Here is a 21,332-nt window from a genome sequence, read left to right as displayed (position 1 = left end):
TAATATTAATTAGCTATGATAGAGCAGTTAATAAGATGGGTGGACGGAAGATGAGAGAATGAAGAGTAGCTTGACTGATCAATCTTAATGGAAAATGTCTGTGATTTTATTGAACAATAAAATGTGAAATAATATTCATTCACAACATCTTCACTAAGTAAAAGATTATTACATGCTACTTTGTGTTGCTTGCTATAGCTCGGTGAATTGGCCAACTATCAGAGGTTTTGAGTGGCCCGGATAATTAGATTGTATATGTGTATCTAACTGTTTTTCTCTCCTTATGATTAGGAATGGAAAAGATTTGCATTCACAAATCCACTGCTAATGCAGTTAGCAATGTTTATTTATATTTAGATCCTTGATGAAGTATACAGAATTCTTCGATATGTAAAACAAACACCCAATCTGAGTCGTACATACAAGGTTACAGATGAATTGTTTGATTTGTCCACAATGGCAATGGAGTACTTCAAAGAACATATTGAGCCTACTCTGCCAGAAATAACATACTTTGTTACTGACTTTTTGGATTATACACCTTCTCTTTCATGTAAGTATTATGTACAGCAGTTAACATTTAAAGAAATTATGATAATCTTTTATATGGCTTTGATTTGTTATGTATATTATTCAGTAATAGTGTAATAAAAATTTATGGATTGACACACACAAATTAGTGAAAACCTTTCATTTATTCAAGCTGCTTAATGCAATCATTTTATTCCACTACTGTTGTTTGAATGTTGTAGTTGGTTTGATTTTTAACATCTTAATTTACATTTGATGAGAGAGGACCAGACTTGGTTTCATACAAGTCCTTGATTTTTTTCGTATTGTGAGGATGCGTAACATTTCAGAAGCCTCCGTGAATTTTTGGATGTAATTATTGTAAACAGATTAGGCCATCAGTTTACTGCTTGCTGACCTTCATATGTGTCATTTGCTTCTTGACATCTTTGATGTGTTCTGTTAAATTGAATTTCTCCAAAGAAGTAACCTGTTTCTGCTATGTAACAGATAAACTTACAGTAGGTTTGTAAACCCCAGGATTTTTTAGGGGAATTTGTGATAGTTTATGCAGATGTCAAAATAAGCAATCTTGTGAAATCTAAGTTTATTTCTTGGTTCCTCACTATCATGCTTTATTTTATTTTATTTTTTTGTGTGTGGGATAGAGGTATTTCCTGGTATTCAGTTTCCTAGACAGATGTATAATTTTGTTCTAGTCATAAAAATCAGGAAAACATCCAGAAATAGAAGCAACCTATTATTGTCATCCACTTCTGCTTTGTAGAGGATGCCTGGATCTAGATTGTATAAGTAACCAGGTTTGACTTGTGTTGAACTCAATATAAAGAAAGAAACCTTATCTGACTGAAGAAAAAAATTAATCCAAGTATATCAAAATAAATGATTTAAATAATTAATTATATGATGAGCCAAAGGCTTCAGTTTGGCAACATATAAACTTATTTAAGTTAAGGGATATTACATCCCACATTATTTCATAGCCGAATAAGAAACTCAAGAAATTTCATGCCGAATATAGTAAATATATAAAGTTCGGTGAGTCCAAGCGTAAGCAAATACCTGGATAGTGTTACAACTGACCCCTTTAGGGAGTGCAACACTGAGGCAACTCATGGTAAGAGTGGAGCAAGCTCTGATCACTATTCTTGATATTTCCCCATAATGCGAAACCCAGCTCCTAGGAGCTGTATTACTGTTCAACATTATGAGTGAGAGAAGGTCACTACCCAAACCAGTTTCAACCTTTATTGAGGTCTCATCAGTGAGTAGGTAGACCTAGAAATACCAAGTTTGTAGCGAACAGAACTTACATATACCCTGCTATGAGAATTGCCAAGAAGGTGTCCTAATAAATTATTAATTATATGATGAGCCAAAGGCTTCAATTCGGCTACATATATCGGCATATGTAGAACAGTAATTCGGCGACATATGGTCTCGCCGAACTTTATATATTTACTATATTCAGCATGAAACTCTTTGAGTTTCTTATTCGGCTATGAAACAATATGGGATGTAATATCCCTTAAATTAAATAAAATGATTTAAATAATGCAAAATCATTAATAATTATTTCACTCTCTCACACTCTTTCAATTTAAAATGTGTAAAATAAAGATTGTAAATAAAATAAAATGTGGGTCTGTGTGTTAGCATAAATTAGGAAGGAAGGAAAATAAAGATATGAGTTCATTAGTTGAGTTCAATATATAAGTGTCAGAAAGTTTTAAAAATAATCTGTAGAATCAAATATAAAATCATATACTGGATGATCAAAATTGAATTATCCCCGATTAAGGCCTTGTGGAGCTACCTAGTGATCCAAATGCTGTGAAGCCTTGCAGGAATACATCGTGTGTCATGTGGAAGCAATATTTGAGAAAAAAAAAAAAAGTTCCAAAATTCATCACCAGGGCACTGATATACCAAATGTAGATGTAATTTTTCTGTGTATGTGTAAGAAGGAGAAAAGCAACACAAGCATAAATAACACATTTTTATTCACTTCCATTATGCATTCACGAGCTGTACTGTATAATGCACTGCCCTTTCTGGTATTCCACAAACTGCATTCTTTGCATAGCGTGTTCAGTGCTGGCAAGTTATCAAGGTGATCCCAATAAACCGTCTTTGAGAAATCCCAAGAGCCAGAAGTCACAGGGGGTCAGATCAGGTGAATGAGGTGCCATGCAATGTGAAATGCATGGCTCATCACTCTAGCTTCCGTAAAATGTTATCAAAGAACCTCCTGTATGGATTGATCGATGTGTGCGGAAGGATCCCATCCTGCAGGAAAACTGAATCCATGCACAAGCACTGTAGCTGTGGCACAACAAAATTGTTTATCATATTGCAATACTTCTCAGCAGTAACTGAGCAGATCACAGGACCTGACTGGGGAATGTCCTCAAAGAAGAATGGTCCAATAATAAACAACTTTTGCATAGCCTATACCCAGCAATTGTGGATATTCACAGCTCCATTCAGGTGAAAGTGAGCTTCGTCTCCCCACAAAATTGTCCACAGCCATGTAGTGTCCATCTCCATTACAAGTGAGGAATGTAAAAGCGAATGTCAGTCGACTTTCAAAGTCCTCCTATAGGTGCAACTCCTGTGTCAAGGTTATCATGAATGGATAGAAATGCAACATCATCTGTAGAATTTTCCAGGCAGTTGTGTAAGGCACATCCATGTTTCTTGATAAAGCAAGTGCACTGCAGGACCCAATGCTATTATTCATGGCCTGCTTCACAATAGCACCTTCATTCACGTGTTGTGAACTGATTGGTTTGCTACCTCTGCCAGGTCTAACTCCCAACGATCCTGTTTCTTTAAAATGACTAATCATTCTTTGCAGAGCACATAGAGATAGTAGACCTCATTGACATTTGTTCAGGCAACAAAATTTGCAGAGTGCAGCAACAGCACTGCAATTGTTTTGGTAGTATACAGCTTCATGATCAAAGCACATTGCAGCTTTGCCATCACTGTGGATAACATTAACAAACAGAATGAAGGAAAAAATCCTGTACCCATATTTTCAAACCCTCCTGGCACCTGCTGAGTTGCATGATATGCGAATTCCATGCATTTGGTGTTTACAACACTCTCTGGTGGTGAATTTTGGGAACCCTCCCCTCAAATATTGCTACCATGTGATGCACAGTGTATTCCTGCAAAGTTTTGCAGCATTTGGATCACTGTGGGTGGTGCTTCACTAGGCCATAACACAGAGATACTTTAGTTTTGATCACCCTATATGTGTACATATACATCAAAATAAAAAAAAAATGAAATGAAACCGTGGAGATTTAATGGCAGACTTTGAAGAAAACATTGGCTGATTCAGCCAGAGGGGCATGTGGTGAAGTTGTCTTTCTTCAAGAATAGAAAAATCAGAACTTTGTTGACTCAGGAAATTAAAGAATCAGTCATGAAAAAGAAGAAAGCTCATTGAAAATTCTTAGTAAGTTAGCATGAGCTCTCAGATGCTAAACAAAAGTCATGGGAAGACGTGGGTTAAAAAACAGTAGAAGGTAAATATCAAGAATGTGGCAAAATGTTCTGCAGACTCTTGAAAAAGCTTAGAAATGGAGTATAGAGTATGGTAAAAGGAATTATAGATTATATAAAAACTGAAGATAAAGCATTCTGGACGGCTGGAGTAATTACATTGAAGATTTCAAATGAGAAGTGAGAGAACAGCAGTGGAAAATATTCAAGAGGAATGAAATTAGGAGTACTTGAGATTTAAAAAAAAAAAAAAAAAAAAAAAGCATCGGAAAATGTGGAAAGGCATTTGGAATGGATGATATTCCACTAGAGATGCACAGATTTGGAGGTGTAAAACTGCTATGTGATTGCACTGCATAATTCAGAAAGCCTGGTCAGGGAGTTACATTCTGGATGTTTGGAGTAGTGCTCTCATAGTGTCCATGTACCCAACAGGAAATATAAGTCAAAGAGTTATAGAGGAATTTCCTACAAAATGTACCTGGTAAGATGTAGGGAGGTAACTGAATCAGGCAAAATAGTAAAATTACTAAGTGAACACTTCGCAAGAGTATATCATCCAGGTGGAGATATTGCAGTAACAAGAGAGACAAAGGGTTATTTGAAAACTGAGGTAAATGCACTGGAGGTGCAAAGCATATTACAGAACCTTGATGTGAATACAGCTATCAGATTAGATGGTATACCAGCTCGAGTTTTAAGAGTTGCTATACCATCATCTTGATCATGTTGTTTAATCTAAGTCTTGGCTCCGGTTTAGTCCTAAAGGAGTAGAAAGAAGGGAAAATAGTTCCATTGCATAAAGGAGGCTCCAAGACTGATGTAGCAAAATTATTGACCAATCAGCATATCAGGAGTCGTAGTCGAGGCACCAGATAAGTTAGTCAAGAGCAAAATACAGGAATGGATAGACAAAAATGGGATGCTAAATGGCAGGGCAACATGGTTTTGTGAAGGAAAGGTTGTGCATCATTAACTTGCTCACATTTTATAATACAGTGACAGCTGAGTTGAATAAAGGTAATGGCATTACAGTGATACTGCTGGACTTTGCAAAAGCTTTTGATAGGATACTGCATGGAATTCTAATCAATAAATTTGAACACATGGGAATGGATGTAAAGTTAGTGAAGTGGATTGGAGCAGTGGCAGCTCATACATAAGCACTGCGACACTGCAGCACCCTAAAGGAAAAAATTAAAAATTAAATTTTGTTTGTGTTTATAAATAATAACAATACTTACAACTAAATCCAATACAACATGTTAAAGGTTACAGTTATGTTTTGACATTGATTGAATAGTTAATAATTGGAATTGTTCGATTAACGCTTTAGATTACGAAACAAATGCAATGCGATCTAATGCAGTGTCGGAATTATCACATTTGGCCAATTGCAGCTAGACTTGCCGATATTTGTATGCACTTCTCATTGCATGTTACAAGTGATTCCGACACTGCTCGTTTGGGCAGTGTATCGTATGCTTGCGCACGTTATTTCTGTGAGATACGAAACTTTTATTGTGTGTGTTCATGGTGAACTATTTTTTTAAATCTTATTTTATTTTGTTAAAATAACTTATTTATTTATTATAGATACAACGCTGAATTATGACGAGTGTCACTATTGAAAATACAAACAGAATTATATTTTTTCAATTATCGTCACACGAAACAAATGCACTGCGATGTAATGCAGTGTCAGAATTATCGCGCCAATTGCAGCTAGACTCACCGATATTCGTTTACGCTTGTCATTGCACGTTACAAGTGATTCCGACACTGCTTGTTTGGGCAGTGTCGCTTACAGATAAATTGTATGCATGAGCGCGTTATTTCTGTGAAATACAAAATTTTTATTATTGGTGTTTGTTCGTGGTGAGGGTGAAATATTTTTAATAAAGCAATATTTTAATATGTAAATTTATTTATTAATAAATTGGTTACTGATTAGGAAAAAAATAATATATATTTTTTTTATTTTGTATATGCAGCACCCCCACTTAAAATTTTCCACCACTGGATTGGAGGGTGGTTGATGGAGAGATATCAGACAGTAATTTATTTGGGAATAGAGTCCAGTAAAAGGGCTATAACTAGTGGCATTGCCACATGGCCCTTGAGCCTCTACTATTTAATTTGTACATTAACGATATAGGAAAGGATCTGAGAGGAACTATTTAGTTGTTTGCCGATGATGCAAAATTGAATAGGGCAACACTTAATATAGATTGTTAAAATTTTGCAGGATAATTTGGATAGACTGGCAGTCTGCGCAAAGGAGAATGGATGTCAATTTAATGTGGCAAAAAGGTTACCAGCTGTGTATCACATTGATGGAATTGTACTCCAGGAAATTGATGAAGCCAGGGATTTGGGGGTGTTAGTGGATAGGGAAGTTTAGAGGACATATTGCAAAAGCTAAAGCAGCTCATCGGATTACTTGGTTACTGAAGAATACCCTAACTAGTAGAGACAAGCAGGTTATTATACCTCTTTATCAAGTTTTGATAAGACCATATCATGACTATTGAATTAGATCTGGTCACCTGGGTTTCTTGGGGATGAGGAGGAGGTGGAGAGGATCCATAGGACCAAAATAGTATCAGATCTATGGAATCAACCTTATGATGATAGGTTGAAGATTTGTGGATAAAAAGAAATTAATTGACAGGCAGGGAAGGGGTGACGTGATTGAGACATACAAATTACGAAGGATTTTTACAAGATTAATTCAGAGGAAATTTTTCAGAATAGGTCTGGCAGTGGGGGAACTAGGAACTATCCTTGGAAATTTGGTAATATTATAGTTAGCAGGGATGTCAGGACTAGATTTTTTTTTCTTGGAGAGTGCTAAATGAGCAGAATGGATTGCCAGAGTCTGTTGTAGTTGCCCTGACTGTGAATGAGTTCAAAGTATTATAAATACTACATGTTGGATAGTACTTGACATGATGTTTAGGGCTTCCTGCGATGGGCCTAAGGAAATTGTAACGTGCAATTTTCCATAGAGTAGCTCATAATAATAATAAAGATTTATGCAAGCATACTTGAGAAGATGCTAAGAAAAATTGTATAAATAACAAGTGCTTGAAGAAGAAAACAAGCTGGGTTTATGCCAATTCAAGGTTGCCAGGATCAGATTTATAGTTGAGAAATCATGGGAGTATAACAAGGATTTGTGTGTAAGTTTTATAGATCTGGAAGTAGCATGTGACAAGGCAAGAGAAAAGCTGTTTAGAATGCTGCAATTATATAGTGTAAATGGGACATTATATTGAGTAGTACATAGTCTGTATTTGAATTTTACGTCAGCTGTTAGAATTGAAGGAGGTAAGGGAAAATGTTTTGTTGTAAAATCAGGCGTGAAACAAGGGTGCATATATCTCCGCTCTTATTCACCATCTAAATGCATCAGATTATGAAGAAAAGTGGCATTGAACATTATATCAAAATTGGAGATATTAATGTCAGCTTTATGCAGATGTTATACTTATAAATAAATCCAGTACATGTCTTCAGGATTTCTCAGCTGAATCAAATAAATACTGTAACAAATTTGGTATGAAAATCATCAATAAAAAGACAAAAACTGAAAATTGGAAGGAACATTGAAAACATCAGCTGCATTCTAAATGAGAAATGTGAAGATATCAAATGTTAAGATAAATTATGTAATCAAGTTAAGAAACTGCTATGGATTTGCTTATTTCACCTATGCTTGCTATCTGTTACATGCAGGACTTTAGTATTACATCCTTAAAATACATCAGTCCTTGTTCTTTTTTATGGATATGATAATTTTGCTGTTTTGAATTCCTTCCTGTAACAAAATTTCCATCATTTGTACATAATATCAACTCCATGGTAAAAATGGAATTCAGTAATTGTCTTCTTTTTCTAGGCCTTCTCATGCTCAATTTAGTAGCCTTCAGTTCTCTGTCTGAAGAAAGGAAAACTAATGTGGGGAAATAGTTTGTCGTATAGCAAAAACATTGTTATAGCAAATTGCTATAGCAACTGTTTCCCTGTAACAAAATACCCAAAAGTTCTGAGCACAGTGCTATTCTAAGGGAAATTCACTATAGCAATTCATCTCATCTCATCTTATAATTCCCAGTAGTAACATCAAACCATAATCCACTGTGCTCATGTCCTTTGCTCCTCAAAAGGCACTTTTACAACAGGAGTTAAATTTCATTAAATTTTCATTCCATATGGATATGTCATCCATTCTATAGAAAAATTACTAGGAACTTGAGACTTTTCTACCTTCCCAAGAAGAAATCCATAGAGCTTCTGTTCTTTATCTCCATGGTACATCTGTGAAAATAGCAGGTCCTCATTCTGAAAACCTCTGTTCTGTCCATCTTATATGCAAGTTTCTTCTTCCCTTTCCCAAAGGCAGGTTCTCTGCAACAGTTGTTTACTAACAATCACCTGAACCTCTGGTATTTTGGACCTGGTTCATGCAACATGCACGAATCACATCACATGTGCACTGCTGTTTTATACATAACTTTAAACACTATTCCATTTTGCTTATTTTGACTTATATAACCTAGCTGAGGATAGCCTCAATACCATGTTGAAAATTCTTCTGCTTTGAATAAACCTATAAGTTGTTTATATGTTTCAATTTATTCAGTATATTAAATCATTGTTAATTAATGATCAAATTCTGAAATATCCAGAGAAAACCATGGTTCCAACATCATATTAACAATATTATCTTCAGAGAAATATAGTTGTATTTACATATTTTAATTTTAAAAGAATGTTAGTAAATTTTATAGATTTCTAGGAAATTTGATGTGAAATCCATAGTTTGTTTTCAAATTGCTATATGAGAAAATCATATGATTTTACATTTTTCCAATTTGGTTTAGCATCTCCAAAAACTCAGCTTTCACTTTTAGAAGATCCATCTCCAAGTCGATCATGCAGTCCTAGCAAAGCTACAGTTGGAAATGTGGACTCTGTGTCATCATCTTCATCATCGTCATCTTCTGTCAGTCCAACTGTCAATAAGAGGTTAAGAAAATTAAGAGAGAATATGAAAAGGTTAGCTGATTGTAAATCTTTTAATTGAAAGTTTTATGAAAAATTTTAAATGTTCCTATTTCTGGATGTGTGCCTTCAGGGATGTAGGACAGACAGTCGATCAAATTTTAATTATTACTAGTGTCCTATTAACATTTTTCTTGCAAATTAATCTTATTTTCCAGGTCTCCAATATTGTCACCTCTTCACATTTTGGTCTTCTGAAACATTGCTAACTGCATCAATCCACCTTAGTAGACACCTATGAGTCCTTTTTGCCATTTATTAAACACCTGTTTTTGTTAACTATGCCTTATAAGCATTATGTCCAGTTTCTTTCTAATATTGTCATATTTAATATAGTTCTGGATACCTCATATCTGAGGTGTCCAGATTAAGTATTATTTTGTAACTCAACTTTCTGATCCATAAGGTAAATTGGTTTGAACATTATATTTTATATTGCTAATCTGATGTTTTGGTTAATTTTTCTCTTATTCCATATAAATTTATTCCGCTGGTTTCCCACATTGTGTTATTCTAATCTTGCTTAGTTTATTATTTCTATATTAATGCACTATTATCACTGACAATATGTCTAAATAACTGAAATGTTTTGCTTGTTCTGTAGCTTCACTATTGAAAATGCAGTTGATGTTTTTTCAAGTCCTTGCTTCTTTTCACAGTTTTAGACATTCATCTCATAGCTTTAGATGCCTCAGTATTAATTTCAAACCAACTGTGTTATGGCAGTTATCTAATTTTTTTTTTTTTTTTTTGAAGTGTGCTGAAGACTTTGTAGTTGTTTATTTGGATTTTTATCATCTGCATAAAGAACTGAGTTTATTATGTTCATTTTTCCATTAGGTTTAATGCCTTTTTTTTTTTTTTTTTCATAACATGATCTATATATAGATAATGAAGAACAGTGGAAATAGAATGTAACCTTATCTTATGCTTGATTTTATTTTACATCAGCCAATCCATTTCATTCACATCCTTCATTTTTGGCTGCAAACACATAACTAAAGTATAAGCCAGCGTTTCCCAGATTTTTCCTATGACAGAACACTTCACAAATCCTGAAATTTTCATGGACCATGTTGGTTATTTTGTAATGTATTAATAATTAATTTAATTTAATCATAATACTTTATGATTATGCAATAATTATTATGGCATAATCATAAAGTGTATTAGTAGACTTATGTATACGGTGTGACATGTTGACAAATATAAAATTACATTTAAATCAGTTATCAATCGCTGGACTAATGAAATCTTGTAGCATATTGTAGTTTCCTCTGGCCAGCATCATTAATTTGTGCTGATTTTCATTGACATATCCAATTCTGATCACCAAAAATTTATAATATAAGTATTTACGAGTGAATGCAGACTTTTTCTCCTGTGTGCTGGTAGTTTTGCCCTCCTTTTGTACATTTTAGAGATTGCCTTGTAGGCTGGAGGTGGATAAATCACTATCTGTTGTGTCACAAACACCTTCAATTATTCATATTAAAATTTAAATCTATTACTTTTAAAAAATCACGGCACTACAGTTTCGAAACAAGCACTTTCATCCTACAATATGAACTTGTGAAGAAGGAACTACTATGATTTATCAACTCTTTAAAAAAAATAATAATAATTAAAAAAACTAGGCATTATCTACGAGAGTGGTCTGATAAGTTCTTGGCCTCGACCATGGATGGCAACACTATCAGCAAGATTTTTTTTTCTAAGTTGATACATCTGTTATAAGCATTTATGTGAAATTGCAAGTCATTCTATCAAGTAGTTTGTTTTATACAGCTGTCTGAAGCAAAAGTGTTGTCTGTATTCCTTGAAATGGATAAAATTTAGTATTGTGTGGTTATAAAATTCTTTCTAAAAGAAGGTTTAACGCCAAAAGAAATTCATTCGAAGTTCATAAAAGTTTATGGGCACTCTTCTCCTTCGTTTTCGACAATTAAGAAATGGTCTGCCAAGTTTAAACGTGGCCATTCCAGCCTTGAAGATGATCCACGTGAAGGACATCCAAAAAGTGTAACAACACCAGAAATCATTGATCAAGGGCATGAAATGGTACTGGATGACTTGCGAGTCAAATGCGTGAAATTGCTGAGACTATAGGCATTTCAAAAGAATGTGTAGGATGTATTTTGCATGAAGAATTGCATATGAAAAAGCTTTGCGCAAGATGGGTGCCACAGCTCACAGCAGATCAAAAATGCACTTACATGAAAATCTCTGTTAAAACACTTGGAGCGTTTTAACAAGAATAAAACTGATTTTGTGCATAGATTTATTATTATGGATGAGACTTCGATTCACCATAACACACCAGAATCCAAACAGCAGTCAAGACGGTGGACAGAAGCCAGTTGTTCAGCACCAAAGAAGACAAAGTCGGCTCCATCAACAGGAAAGGTCATGGCATCGGTGTTTTGGGATGCTAAAGGCATTTTGTTTATTAATTATCTTGAAAAGGGTAAAACAATAACCAGGGGATATTATTCCAATCTTTTAACCAGACTAGACGAAAAAATTCGTGAGAAAAGACCCGGTTTGCAAAAGTAAACAATCATCTTTCATCAGGACAATGCACTTGCCCACAAAAGTGTTTTGACAATGGGAAAATTAAGGGATCTGCACTATGAATTGTTGGAACATACACCCTCTTCCCCAGATTTGACTACCTTTGACTTCTGTCTCTTCCCAAAACTAAAACTCTTCCTCTCTGGTCAGCGTTTTTCTTCGAATCAAGAGGTGATTGCAGCTGTAGAAGGGTATTTTGCAGATCTTACTGAGACCACTTCAGGAACGGGATAATGGTGCTGGAGCATAGCTGGAATAAATGTATTAGTCTTAAGGGAGATTAAGTTAAAAAAGAAATTTAATCAGTGATATTAGCATAGTTGTAAAACTTAATGAACTGACTATACATTTTAATTACATAAGAAAAAATACAGTATTTAATACATCATATTGACATCAGAGCAAACCCATAATAATGGGCAGTTTCATGGAGCAAGAATGGAAATGGAAGCAAACATTACAAAATGAATTTTCTTTCCAGCTCTCAGAACAACATTATGGTACTATTAGGAAGCCAAGAGAAAGAATTTAAACATTATCAGTAGAATGGAAGACTCCTTACTGATTGTAAGAGTAGAAGGGGGGAGTGAAGATTTAAAATTTTTAAATGAACCAAATGCAAGCATGTATAATTTGGTAAGAACTGCAGATTAAAATAGCTTCTCTTAAAATAAAGTAAGTTGTGATACTATTATGCATTTTTCTAGTTGCACCAATGTTGGAGATTATGGCTCACAATATTATTTACCTGAATGTTTATTGAACGTGTGAGAGTTCAGTTGACTCTCACTATAGCAGACATCATTATAAGAAATTCATTCACTATAACAAACTACCAAAAAAAGTACTGACCCATTTCCCTTAGGCACAATACAATGCTAAAGAAATTATGTGTATTGTTTTGGCCTTTTGGTGATTAGAGGGTTCATGAAGTGCATAGGATTGTATCATGATAGTTATGAGAGTAAGTTGTTAGCTGCAGTCTGAGTTTATCTAACAGGATGCAGAGGAAATTTAATTATAGTTTATAAATTAGTTCAAAGCATGCTTAAGGATGCTAGATGAAGTTCCTTTTTACTTCTTCTTCTGCAGCTTCTCCCACTTAAGTGGGGTCACTGTTTGTAATGAGTCTCCTCCACACCTTCCTGTCTTGGGCTGTCACCACATCCAAGTTCTTCATCTTCAAGTCCTCTTCTACCAGCTCCCTCCATCTCTTCTTTGGCCGGCCACGCTTCCGTCTTCCTTGCACATCCATCTGCATGACCCTTCTGTCAGGGGAACAGTAACTTTCACTGTTCCCCTGACATAGTCATTTCTCAGATGATCCTTTCTGGTCACACCGCACATCCACCTAAGCATTCTTATCTCTGCTACTTCCATCCTGCTGATGTTATTTTTCCTCAGGGCTACAGTTTCTATAGCATATGTCATAGCTGGCCTCACTACTGTCCTATAAATTTTGCCTTTCAGATTGATTGGCACCCTCTTATCGCATAACACTCCAGCCATCTCCCTCCAGTTCCTCCAACCCGCTTGTATCCTGCATCCTACTTCCTTCTCAGCTCCTCCATCTTCTTCCACTGTTGAACCTAAGTATCTAAAGTCTCTCACCTTCCTGATGACATTTCCTTCCAGCTCCAGATCTGTCTCCAGGCCGCCACCGACTGCGCAACACATATGCTCTGTCTTACTTCTGCTCAGTCTCATACCTCTCTCTTCCAGTACTTTTCTCCATCTTTCCAGTTTAGTTCCCACTTCTTCTCTTGAATCTACACACAACAAGATGTCATCTGCATGCAACATTGTCCAAGGCGCATCTTCTCTCACCTCCTCTGTTACCACCTCCATCGCAATATTAAACAGAAACAGACTTAATGCTGACCCTTGATGCAAGCCAACTGTTACTTGAAAACTTTCTGTCTGTCCCAAACAGGTCCGAACACTTGCTGTACATTTCCCGCACCAACCTGACATATTTCTCCGGCACCTTCTTCTCCCTCAGACACCTCCAGATTTCTTGCCTTGGCACTCTATCATATGCTTTCTCCAGATCAATAAATACCAGATGTAGCTCCCTTTGTTTCTCTCGATATTTTTCCATCATCTGCCATAACCCAAAGATAGCATCTGTTGTGGATCTACCAGGCATGAATCCAAATTGTTCCTTTGCAATCTCCACCTCCTTCCTCAATCTACCATCAAGAACCCTTTCTAGGATCTTCATTGTGTGGGACATCAACTTTATTCCTCTGTAATTTTTACAGTCTTGTGCATCCCCTTTACCCTTGTAGATGGGGACAAGAGTACTCTCTCTCTCCATTCCTCGGGTATATTTTCCTGTTGGCAAACTTTCATGAACAGGTCCCACAGCAGGTCAATTCCCTCTTCCCCCAGTGCCTTCCATGCCTCCACTGGAATTCTGTCGGGGCCCACCGATTTTCCATTCCTCATCCTCTTCATGGCCTCCGTCACTTCCACTCAACTGATGTTCTGCACCATTCCCTCAGAAGGCTGCCCATCTCCTCTGAGAGTCCTTGCATTTTCCTCATTCAAAAGTCCCTCAAAGTATACTTTCCATCTGTTTCTTATGTCCACATCCCTCCATAATACTCTTCCTTCAGCATCTTTGATCTGCCTCACATGTAAGATGTCTTTTGCTGCTTTATTTCTACATTTCGCTAGTTGGTAAAATTTTCTCTGTCCTTCCTTTGTTTCTAATTGATCATACAGATCTTGATATGCCATGGCCTTTGCCTGTGCCACAACTCTCTTGGCTTCTTGCTTTCTCTCTTTGTACACCTCTCTGTCCTTCCTCTTCCACTCTTGACTCATCCCACTTCTGCTTTGCCTTCCTCTTAGCTGTCACTGCCACTTGTACATCATTATTCCACCACCAACCCTCCTTCTGCTCTCTAAACTTTCCAGATGTCTCACTAAGCACCTCGCTTGCACAGCTCAGGATTACTTTTGAATTATGTTTCCACCAATCCTGTACACTTTCCAGTCCATCCGAAATCCTCTCTAACACCTTCTCCCTAAAAAGATTCCTCACACTCTCCTCTTTTAAGCAAAACCACTTAATTGTCTTTATCCCACGGCATCCAGAAGTTCTTATCTTCGATCTTATTTTAAAGTCTGCGCACAGCAGTCGGTGTTGTTGTGCTACTTGATCTGTTGGAATTACTTTACAATTTGTCACAACCTTAAGATGTTTTCTTCTAGTCAAAGTGTAGTCAATTTGTGAGCTGTTGTTACCACTCCTAAATGTTATCAAATGTTCTTCCCTCTTGTAGAAAAACGAGTTCACAATTGCCAGATCAAACGCTACTGCAAAGTCCACAACCCTCTCTCCTTCCTGGTTCATCATTCCCACTCCGTGGCCACCATGCACCCTTTCACAGTCTCTATTCTGTCTTCCTATATGTCCGTTCAAGTCTCCTCCAACAATCACCATCTCATTTTCTTCCAATTCCCTCATTTCTTCATCTAACACGTTCCAGAACTCATCTTTTTCCTCTGCTGTACAACCAACTTGCAGGGCATATACACATAATACGACCACCCGCTCTTCTCCAAGACCCAATTTCATTCGCATGATCCTGTCATTCCTTCTACCTACGTCCAGTACTTCACCCTTCATTCTGCCACACACCACAATTCCTACACCATTTCTTCCCTCGTTATTCGCTCCAGAGTAGAACATAAAGTTCCTTTTTACTGCTAGTAAAAAAAAAATTACTCAGCATCATTAACCTGCTGTTAATTTTTGTTCCCCTCCCTCTTTTTTTTTAACCCACATTACGTTAGTCTTGGATTTTGAGGTTAGTTTCCCTCCAGGTTTTCAGTTTTCCAATTACCATAAAACCAACCTTGAAAGTGCCAAGGAAATCGACGTAAATTTAGGATATTGGTTATGGATGATTGAAGCTTGGAATGTTTGGGCACTACAAGATTGTCAAATGAAGAACCAGTTGCAAAGAATGGAAGGTGTACTATAATATGGTAACAACCATCAGCCCTTTGGTCATCTTTTCTATCTTTCATACTCTGTTAGTATCTGTCCTACAGTATGAAGCTTGCCTATATTCTGTTTGAGTCAAAAAAAAAAAAAAAAAAGGAGATAAAGTCAATCAAATTCAATGTTTGGGTGGCTCATCTGGATAAGAGAGAGAGATGGAAGGGAGGGCAGAAGATATATCCTGTGGACTTAATAATTATCAAGAAGGCTCAATGTTTATTTAAGTAGGAAGCAATTATTTTGCATTTGACCATTGCAAAATCTGATTTGGATTTATTTTTAACAGCTGTTGTGAATTATTGTGTGTGCGTGTGTGTTGCTTGGACTGGTTTAACACACTCAAGCTTAAGTAATGGTCGGGGATTTTGAGTGGAAAAATGGAGAATAAAGGTCTATTTCAGTTATTTGGTCAAAGGATTTGGAGAAGAAGTAGGAACAGTAATCAGAGCATGAAAAGAGCAGTAGAAATCACAGAAGGAAACTTGAACATAGTTATAATCTTAGTTAGATAGTTGGTTCAAAAAAAAAGTCAAGAATTTCGAGGATTAGTTGATATTCTAGCAGAGGTAGGTGGACAATTTGCATTAGGTCATTGCTTGATATCAAATACATTAATGCTTTTTTCCAACTGGATCATTGAAGATGAAAACTGGAAGATAATTTGAATTGTGGATATGAAAGTTCCTGAGAAGGATTTATCTCATTTAGTATTTGGGGTGACTACAGAAAATTGTGCTTCACAGATAAATAATTATGTAGATACCATTGTGTTTATAAGAATTTTGAGAGCAATAAAGACATCAAAAGTCTTTATCGATAAAGGCTATCAGAGTGCATAAGAAAATTTTGAATCAGTGCAGATCAATCTAAGTTTGGCATTCTCTGACATGGGATGTCAGACTGATGAATGCTATCGTCCTTATAAGTAATATATGGAATTTTAATTAGTCATTATTAGTACACATTAGAACAGGAAATAAAGCCAACTAGTTTATTAGACACACATATTCACAATAATATAATTTTATTACTGCAAATAGTTTGACCAAAAACTAGCTAGAAAGTTAACATTTGAAAATCATTATTTATCATGTTACACATTTATTTATTTAAAATGTTATATTTATTAGAATGTTGTTTGTGTGGATTTTATAAGAACCATACGGTCTTGGAGTTATGGGATTAAGAGATGTTAGTTACCATTTCAAGTCAGGTGGCTGATTAGGCATATTGCAGAGTAATTTGTCTCTTCATGTATAGTCTAGCTAGGATCTTGTTCAGGAGACGAGAAGTGGAGAAGTCTACAAACATGAATTTTGAATTGTAATCAGTAGTGTTTGTAACCTGCACCTCCTTAGTCAGCCTTCAGTATAACATTTTTTGTTTTTCTTTAAAACATATGAATCCTTCTTCTCCAAATTGGTAATATTGGTTTTAGGTGTTGAAAAAGAAGAAAGAAGGACATCTGTTTTAAACATAATTTCATTTGTAGAATCAATTTAGAAATTGAAGAGAAAAAAAAAAATTTTTTTCCAGCATTTCATGATATGTCCACTTTTGGAATAAAATGGGAAGGAATAATAAAGAAAACTTTTTTTTTTTCAAGATAAACTTCTGAGAGAGTAATTTGATAGTTTGATAACTTTTTCAGTAGGGATCTTCCTACTGAAAATTTTCTTTTGATTTCAAGTTATATAAGTAATCAAATGTTTTGCACAAGAGAAATGGTTGCAGAGAAATGAATGGTAGATCATTCATTTCTCTGCAGAGAGAGAAATGAATGGTAAATCATATTAATATTTCCATAAATCAACACTAATCCTATTTAGTGAGAAAGGCAGTGCAGATTGAGTCATGGAATTTAATATGTTAATTACAAGTTTAGTGAAACATATGCTTTCCCAAAATAGACCAGAATTTTTTTTTTCATAAATCCATTTAACATTTTTGGAGAGCCAGCGTCTTTAATGAGTAAGAACATAGGAATTGTATGGTTTTCTCTCTCTCTCTATATATATATATCTTAAAAAAAAATGAAACAAATTTTATATATTTTTTTTACTTTTTTTTTTTTTTTTCAAGATAATATATCTGTTGTTTAATGGCTTTTTCTAGATTATTTAATGAATTGGTATTTTTATGGCTAAAACGACATATAAGTAATAGGAAATTTCAATTAGTTGTTATGACTACACTAAACCAGAAAATAAAACTTACTGAGGGGAGCATTTTTTTTTTTTTAAATGAGAGAAACGAAGGAAGCATATGATGTTAAAACATAAATAAATCATTAGTTCATTAGTTGTACTGATGTCTTATGATACATAAGATGAAATATACATAATAAAAAAAGTTATTTACTGTGGCATATGTGTTATTCTGTAGTTAATTAGAATTGATCTCAAACTTGGAACTGACACATAAATAACCTTAAATTAGTGCCCAAAAAGGAGACTTGAATATTGTAGAATTATCTATTGCTTCTTACAGTTGACACACACAATAAATAAATAAAAATTTAAAAAAAAGCAGCAGTCTCCAAAAATGATGTGCATTTGAATTTCTGAGAAATCTAATCTTGAATGTTTGCCTCAGCTTTATTTAGACTCAGCAAGACGGGCATATTATTTTTAATAGCAGTCCTACACATTGGTTCTTTTATTATCTTAGAATGAAATTAATTGTAATATATATTTCTCAGCAAAGGATTTGCCTTACCAGTGTAAGTTAATAGCTTGCACATCACCTGCTAAATTGAGCTGTGTTAACAAAATGACGAACTGTAATTAGATTAATAAATGCAAAATAATGTTTCATTAGGTGAAAAATATTTTATAATAAATTATTACATTGTTTGAATCATCTTGTTTACAAATCATTGCAGAAATAATGGTCATGTGTTAGCCTTAAAACAAGAATTAAAGATTACACGAAGAAAGATTACTCGCCAGCAGAAACAAATTCAAGAAATGAAAGTTAGATTTGAAAATTATGACAAGAAGTTTCAAAACACTTCTCGCAAGTTAAGTGCAGTTCTTCAAGAACTGAGTCGTTGCAAAACAGAACTTCAATATTGGCGTTCTAAATCTCCAGCTGCTCAATGTTTATGTGGCCAGATTACTCCAGTGTCTGAACTTAATGATATGGATTCTTTCATGGAGCATCCTGACTCACTTTTTTTATCACAGGAAGATGATGACGATGATGATGATACAGAAATTTGTGAAGATTTTAAACCGGTATCAGTTGGAATAGAAGAACCTTCCATATCATATTCATATTTTGTACCATTATGTCAAGGCACACCTGCTGATTGTGTTCATGCTCCACCAGTAGATCCAGTCTCTCCTTTGAAGCCACCCATTACTGAAAAATATTTTTGCACTAATAGTGAATCATCTGCTGATGAAGAAAGACCTAAAAAATTAGCCCCACGAGCATGTAAGCGAAAATTGGAAATGGGCGACTCCGGTGTAGAACAGAAAATTGCCAGTACCTTGTGTATGTCACGAAGTGAAGCAATGTAATTGATTCTGCTTATCAGCACATTTATTGTTACTGTAATATTATGTTAATATCAATATTTTTAAATGTGTGCATTTTAAGATTATATAAATAATTCATAAAATTTGAGGACCAATGCTTAGTTAACTAAAGCAAAAATCTGTAATTAAAGACATCTCTAGAACTACAAATCTTGCACTTTGATTAATATTGGCTGGCTATTTCACTATCATATGGAATTTCATTTTGCCGATTAAAGATATGTTTCCAAGAGACATGCAAGGTTCAGTGTTCTAGGCACCTTTATTGTTGTTGTGAAATTATATATAATTGTGCATGCAGTTTTCAGCTTGTTTACTTTTTTTTTTCACTTTTTAAGACCCTGTAACTTATCTAATTTTTTTTTTTATCCAGTGATGATTGAGATAGGGAGAAATGTATTTAAAATTTTTATTTTAAATAGAATTTGTGAAAGAACTGCTAGTGGAGCAATTTAAACTGTTTGTCTGTGAAGAATCTTCGCACAAAATATTCATAACCATTATCATTATAAAAAAAATACTTTGCAGATGTGGTCTCTGAAATGCAAATGAAATTTTTCTTTTGATGAACATCCTTTTATAAAGAACACAAACACACACAAACAGTGATCAGAAAGAAAAAAAAAAGATGAAGCCATTTCTGAACTGTTAAGTACATTGTTGACTGCCACAATCTCTTTATATAAAGAAATACCATAAAAGTTCAATGTTTCTAGCATGGTTACATTTTCCTTAAGATATATACTTAATCATCTTCTACTTTCAGTATTTCAAAGCAGTCATTCATCCATTCATTAATCATCTAGCTGCAAAGTATTTTTAAATGAGCAACCTTTATAAAGGTATTACAAATATTTGCTAAATAAAAAAAAAAAAAAAATGTAAAAACTCGCCCACCAACATTAGTTATCTTTGTATATAGTTAATATATATGAGCCTTGAGATAACCTATCATAAAACAGTTAATCTTTTATAGTATGTAACTATAAAATACATAAGTTACTTAAACAGATTACTAAATGTTGATGTAAATATTTCATTAAAATCAATTTATCTTTACATAATGAAAATAATAACCAGCAGATATATACTGATGTTAAATTGTACTGTGCAAGAGGATTTTCAGGACCTAAAATTTGAATCTTAAACCTACATCATACTTGTTCATTTAATGAGGATACATTAAGTCCATATTATGCACAATTTTATGTGTAATGTTATAGCATTTAGTTAATTTTTAGGATAGTGGGTTAGAATCAGTGGATTATGTAGGTCATAGTTATGCAAACTTTGCTCTTTTGAGAATTTTTTTCTTTCTGGAAAATAGTTAGACTTATATTCCTGTGAATATATACATTGGTATATGATGATGATTACGATTAAATTTTAGAATTGTTGACTAATGTCTTTTGCCATTACCTTAAAAAAAAAAAAAAAGTAAGAAAATTGAAAATTTTCTGTCATCTTTTTCTTTCTCTTTGGAATCATTATCTCTGTATACATACTCTATTTAAAAAAAAAAAAATTAAAATATAACATTTGGTAATGTCATTTATGCAAACAACTATTTGAATCACATAATTGTTTCAAATTTTTTAAAAAATGCACTCCATTGTCAACAAATTTTAAAGATTAGAATAACTGTGACCTCTTAAATGCATTTAATGTAAAAATAGGTTATTGGTGTTGTGTAAAGCATCTTATGACCAATAACTATTGAAATGTATGATTACATGTATGACTGTTTTTAAAAAGAACTGGACTCCAGTGTGTTACAAGTAATATTTATTTCATCTGTTTAGAAAACTTGTAATAAATGCTGTTAAAAACTTTACTTTTCATTCTTAAAATTGTGTTAGTTTAAAATATGATGCACAAATCATAATCAAGAAAAATACAATCAGTATAAACACTACAACAATTTATTCTTTTAGTTTCCACAAGTTTCCTATAGTTAGAGTTCATTGCTCTCTCTCTACTGAAGCACTAAAGTGAGATCATTGCTATGTTTAAGTCCAATATGAATTTAATAAATATATTTTTAAATTATGAGGGGATGTACTAAAACAAACATCTAC

General features: G+C 34.4%; 1 protein-coding gene across 7 annotated transcripts in view; it reads left to right on the top strand.

Moving 5' to 3' along the window:
- dmpd (F-box protein dampened) overlaps window positions 1-21,088 on the top strand; it is a 152,375-nt gene extending 131,287 nt beyond the window's left edge. For all 7 annotated transcript variants that reach the window (XM_090404634.1, XM_090404638.1, XM_090404640.1 and 4 more), the window contains 3 exons: window positions 358-553; window positions 8,937-9,111; window positions 18,594-21,088. In XM_090404634.1, coding sequence (XP_090260760.1) covers window positions 358-553; window positions 8,937-9,111; window positions 18,594-19,236 — 1,014 coding nt within the window. In that variant the 3' untranslated portion in view covers window positions 19,237-21,088. The remainder of the gene's footprint in view (window positions 1-357; window positions 554-8,936; window positions 9,112-18,593) is intronic.
- The last annotated feature ends 244 nt before the right edge of the window (window positions 21,089-21,332 follow it).

Source organism: Typopeltis vanoorti, chromosome 15, assembly GCF_054136105.1.
Source record: "Typopeltis vanoorti isolate ZY-2024b chromosome 15, IOZ_Tvanoo_1.0, whole genome shotgun sequence".
In the NCBI taxonomy this organism is placed as follows: domain Eukaryota; kingdom Metazoa; phylum Arthropoda; class Arachnida; order Uropygi; family Thelyphonidae; genus Typopeltis; species Typopeltis vanoorti.
Note: the sequence above shows the minus strand (reverse complement) of the source record. Positions and strands in the feature narration are given on the sequence as shown.